Source organism: Chaetura pelagica, unplaced genomic scaffold (assembly GCF_000747805.2).
Source record: "Chaetura pelagica isolate M959 unplaced genomic scaffold, ChaPel_1.0 scaffold116, whole genome shotgun sequence".
Classification (NCBI taxonomy): Eukaryota; Metazoa; Chordata; class Aves; order Apodiformes; family Apodidae; genus Chaetura; species Chaetura pelagica.
The window spans coordinates 4,154,321-4,159,072 of NW_009953655.1; the positions used below are offsets into that span (position 1 = coordinate 4,154,321).

Below are 4,752 nucleotides of genomic sequence, written 5' to 3' on the forward strand. Positions count from 1 at the left end.
TCCTGCTGAGTGAAATAGGAGATGTTTCCCTTGGCAATAGAAAGATAATGGAGCAGGGCTTTGCTATTTTTTGTGCTGTGCTGGATTTTCCTGGTTTAACACAGACCTCTCAAGAACCAGTGATTATCTTCTCTTCTTCACCAGACTGTGCCCCAGCAAAAGTCACACACACAAATAATAGGAGAAGCACTGGAAGAAACATGATTTCAGGACATCCTGGAAAGCACATTTGTCTCTATAGGATGATTCCCAGAGTGAATTTGTGTCTCCAATCCACATTCTTTTTTTCTCTTTGTAGCACTACAAATCTGGGGCAGGAAGAGGCTCAAAACATGAGTTCACTCACCCACAAGGTACAAAGTCAAATCCAATAGTTTTCATGACAGTAAGAAAGATCTGCCTGTCTGTATCCATGCTGTGCAAGTCCGTACTAAGACTGTCTTTGTTTCAACAAGAATAAGGATTATGGAGTGCTTATGCCAATATTAATTTCTGTGTGGAGGGGAATTTGAGATTAACTCAGGAATCTCAGGTGATTTTCCTTCAGGTGCAGATTAATGGGGAGGTGTTGATGGGATTTTAGTTCCTCTGAGCTGGCGTGGTTTACATTCACTCATAACATGGTGTGGCTGCAGAGGTGCAACACCCTTTATTTTAATCAGATCTGTGTCTGCCCTCTGACTGTGAAGTACATAAGCTTGTCATATGTATAGGTTCAATTTCTGCCCTAGCCCTTGACCTCTTTGTGGGAGAAGGGGTTGAGCCCCATGCAATTTGCTGGGTTGCATTTGTTTTGATGGCAGTCAGTCATCCTGGTTGTGTGTGGGCATTGCAGCTTCCATTTTTAGAGCTTTTACTGTCCTGGGCTTTTGCTGTTATGGATTCCATGAACTGGGCCTCTAATGGTGCCTGTATGACTTAAAATAGTCTTTTACATCCTTTGGGGTGCAATATGTCTTCTGAATTGAGATGTATTTTCAAAACTCTCTTAACTGCTTATAACACGAGGTATCAGACAGAGAAGGTAAATATGTGAACTTCTACTTCAGACAATGAAAACCAGGCTTAAAAAAGGGATAGCAGAGGGCTGATAGAAGCTGTTTTGCATTGACAGGCAGGGGGACAGTTAGGGCAGATTGAATGACCATAATTCTGACTGCTTAGGAAGGGTTTGAACCACAAGGAAGAGTTATTTTTTTTCCATAATGCCAATAATTGGCCTCAGGAGCTTTTTGAAATGATGAATCTGGGCTTGTGAAGGTTAACAGCTATTAGAAAGGTGTGCAGGAGCCCCAGCTGTAACTGCAGGGGTAAGCTCAGGACAAGAAGCAGTTGTACATTGTCCAGAGAAATGGAAACGTGCTGTGCTGCCAGCTCCCTTGTACGCCCCATTTCTCTCCTGCAGCAGTGGTTGGCTTCCCATTCATGCTCCCGGCTCTCACAACTGATTGCTTTTGGTTCAATGGTTAAATGAGCTCTGACAGATTTTCATTGTCTTTTTTATCTTCAGTCTTCCTCATTCTCAAGACTCGTCTCCACGGATTTTTTTGTCTCTTAGCCTCCCACCACCCTTCCTTAGCCTCCCACCACTGATGTAGTGAACGTAAAACTTGCCCTTTTTAGACACTGGTCCCATCAGTTTCTCCCCATTTAGTTATGAGGAATCTGCTTATCCCAAAGGGATGGTGGTATGATGAAAATCATCTGCCTTTCCCCAGCCTTTAAAACCTACTTTCTCTTGGCTGTTTCTATTTCAGTATGTACTGTCTGATGCCTTAATTGTTTTAAACAGATGTTACAACGTGATATGGAGCCTGAAAGGATACTAGTTCAGAAATAAATTTAATATGCTATTACAATACTACGTAATTAGAAACGATAATTGCAATTAATGAATATAATTGGCATTTGCTGTACCAGAAATTGCAATGTATTTTGAGTTGAAATGATCTGAGATCTTTATTTTACCACAGAGCCCATTAATCTTTGTTGATTCAGGCAGTACGTAGGATTTTAAGCCTCTTCTTATGCACTACAAGTTGCAGAGACACATAGTCCAATGTACAGCTAAAAAACTTGAAGATCTGTCTTCATAATTTCGTATAATAACATATATATGTGGGTTGGATTTCAGCTGCATGATGAGGTTTTTATTCTTGTATTTCAGTGCTTACAGAGGATGGAAATTTATGCAAATTTCCTTTCCGGTATGGTGGAAGGTTTTATCATTCATGTTTATCAAAATTCCTCTCCCAAAAGAAATGGTAAGTTAACATTGCTCATAAATGAAGACAACATTCAAAGGAAAATATCAGCCTTTTAGTGCTTTAATCTTGTTTTCAGAATAAATTAACTAGAGCTTGATGTGGTGCCCAAGGAGGGCTATGCAGTTGTCCTGCTTAAAGTCCTGGCCCTCGTGGCTGAAGGGGAGGGAACCCAGTCATGGGGTCTCTGGGGTGTCAGAAAGCTCAAGAATTGCAGAAACATTTCCTCCTTGGCCTTCATGTTGGAATAGCAACTTATACGAGTGACAAGAGCTTGTACAGAAAGGGCAGGACTAATGAAATGCCCTGACAGAAACCCTCTGCTGAGGGAGAGAGATGCAGGCACCTCTAAGAGAGAACACTTGCTTCAAGACCTGTTTGATTTGTGTGGGTCACACTTGTAGTGCAGCAGAGATCATCTGATTTTTGAGGAATTTTTATTTTTTTTCCCCCCATATGGCTAATTTTTACCCAGGTTGGCACCAGTCCTCTTTGGACAGTGCAGGACTAAGAGGAGAGGCATTACTCCTGCTTGTTGGGTAATGATTTATTCTACTAGTGTGTTAGAGGCCAGGCCTCCTTCTGGGCAAAGGTTACTCTTTTACATATGCAGAAGTTCTTTGAAGTATTCATTATTCATTTTGGGGTAGGGGCAGTCAGGTGGAAACCCTTCTGCAGCAGGCACTGAATAGACCAGACTGATTTTGCCAGTGAACCTATCTAATGGGGATGTATTAACAGAAATAAAAAGCAACAGAACAGGGAATGTATAGGTACCAGTAATGTTAAGATAAATGCACAGAGGAGCTATAGCAGAAGGTATGCTTTCAGGGTGGAAATAATATTCTGTAGAGTTTATTTTACTTACCCATGCAAGGCAGATCTGTCATTTTTTATTCTGTGTTGTCTTTCTCATGGCACAGGTGTTTTAAGTGTAAATGCTGGTGTAGTAAGCACACCACTGACTCTTGCACAAATGGACCTGGAGCTCCAGGCTAGGAGATCACTTCTGAATTTCCCCAACATCCACAGGAAAAAAAATATATATAAGAAAAGCCTCTAGGAAAAAGAGAATTTGAGAATAATTTAACTAAAGGAAGGGAACTGAAATAATTTGCCAGTTTGAACCCTGTCTTTGATGAACTGTAGCCACAAGGAGTTTGACCTTCAGACCCACTTAATTTCATGCAGTGCTTAGAAAGGATCTAGTTGATAGATGACACTCTGTGTATTTGTTTTTAGCCAGTCAGGCCACAGAAATGGAAATAAATTGAAAAACCCATGAATGGACAAGGATCCAAAGTTAGAGCACACTTTAGAGCTGACCTTGGACAACTTGCTCTTATGCTTCCGATTTTTAAAAAGCCATTTACAAGCAGGGAGATGAGGAGTATGACAGCTGGAGCTGTTTGGTTTTGACAGGTCATTTCATTTGGCTGACATTCTGGTCAGTGTTTACTCTTCTTTCATAAGCTAAAAGCAACATGATGTGAGACTTGAGGCACACAGATACCAGGAAAAGAGCCCTGATAGCAGTTAGGAGACCTGCTCAGTGCTTTTTAATGTGACTTGGCATTAGCCCATGCTGGACTGATGCTGAATAACTGATCACAGGACACCTGGCAGGCAGAGGTGATGCAAAGCTCATGTCCTTCCTGCCTGCCTGAGAGCTGCCTGTAAGGATGGAAATGATGGGAGGCTGGATGCAACCTGCCTCTTTTGGGGGCAAATGCAAAGAAACCAGAACATGAGAGTGCTATATTATGCACTTGAGTCCATGTCCTTAGTCCTCAATTCATACTTTAGGTCAGGACCACAGTGAGCCAAAACCTGCTCCAATTTTCTTTATAATTAGTGTATGTTTTTTCATACTACATATGATCCAGATACTGTGTGCTAGCATGTTATATTAAGTTCAATAAAAAAGGTAGTCCTCCTGCAGAAAGCATTTAAGAGTGGTGTCTATCTTAATACAAAGCTGCATGTCTCATTTGTGAAATCTGCTATGTTGATTCAAAGGGGTAAATGTGGAAGATAGTCAGTCATGACTTTGTCCATTTGTAACATTAAATATTTCAACATAAATCAGAGTCCTGACTGCAGAAACTTCTCCCTGTTTGCTCTGAGAGCAACAAACAAGTTGTATATTTGTAAATATTTATTGAAAACACAGGAAAGAAGACAAAATAATTGCAGTACTCAAATAACAAACTTCTTTTAACAGCATCCTGTATTGCGTTTCCTTTTAATTATAATCTGTTTTCATAGATGAATTCCTGTTTAGAGGCATCTTACCATGTACTAAAGATATCATGTAAATTTGCCTTTTGTTTTGAAGAGAAAAAATGAGGTGGAACTCTTGCTAAACTTCATTGGTACCTCTAGAAAGACAAAACAGTAGAGAGTGAAAATGGAGATGCAATGGGCACACTTGAGAGCAAATGGGGAGGCTGGTCTGAATTGAAGCCCAACTATGACTGCAGGAATG

At 40.7% G+C, this 4,752-nt stretch overlaps 1 protein-coding gene across 1 annotated transcript in view; it reads left to right on the forward strand.

Annotated features, from left to right (window-relative positions):
• Positions 1–4,752, forward strand: part of HGFAC (HGF activator) — a 44,074-nt gene that overhangs the window by 1,300 nt on the left and 38,022 nt on the right. The window contains exons 2-3 of the mRNA XM_010000271.1: positions 299–353; positions 2,168–2,264. Of these exons, the coding sequence (XP_009998573.1) occupies positions 299–353; positions 2,168–2,264 (152 nt within the window). The remainder of the gene's footprint in view (positions 1–298; positions 354–2,167; positions 2,265–4,752) is intronic.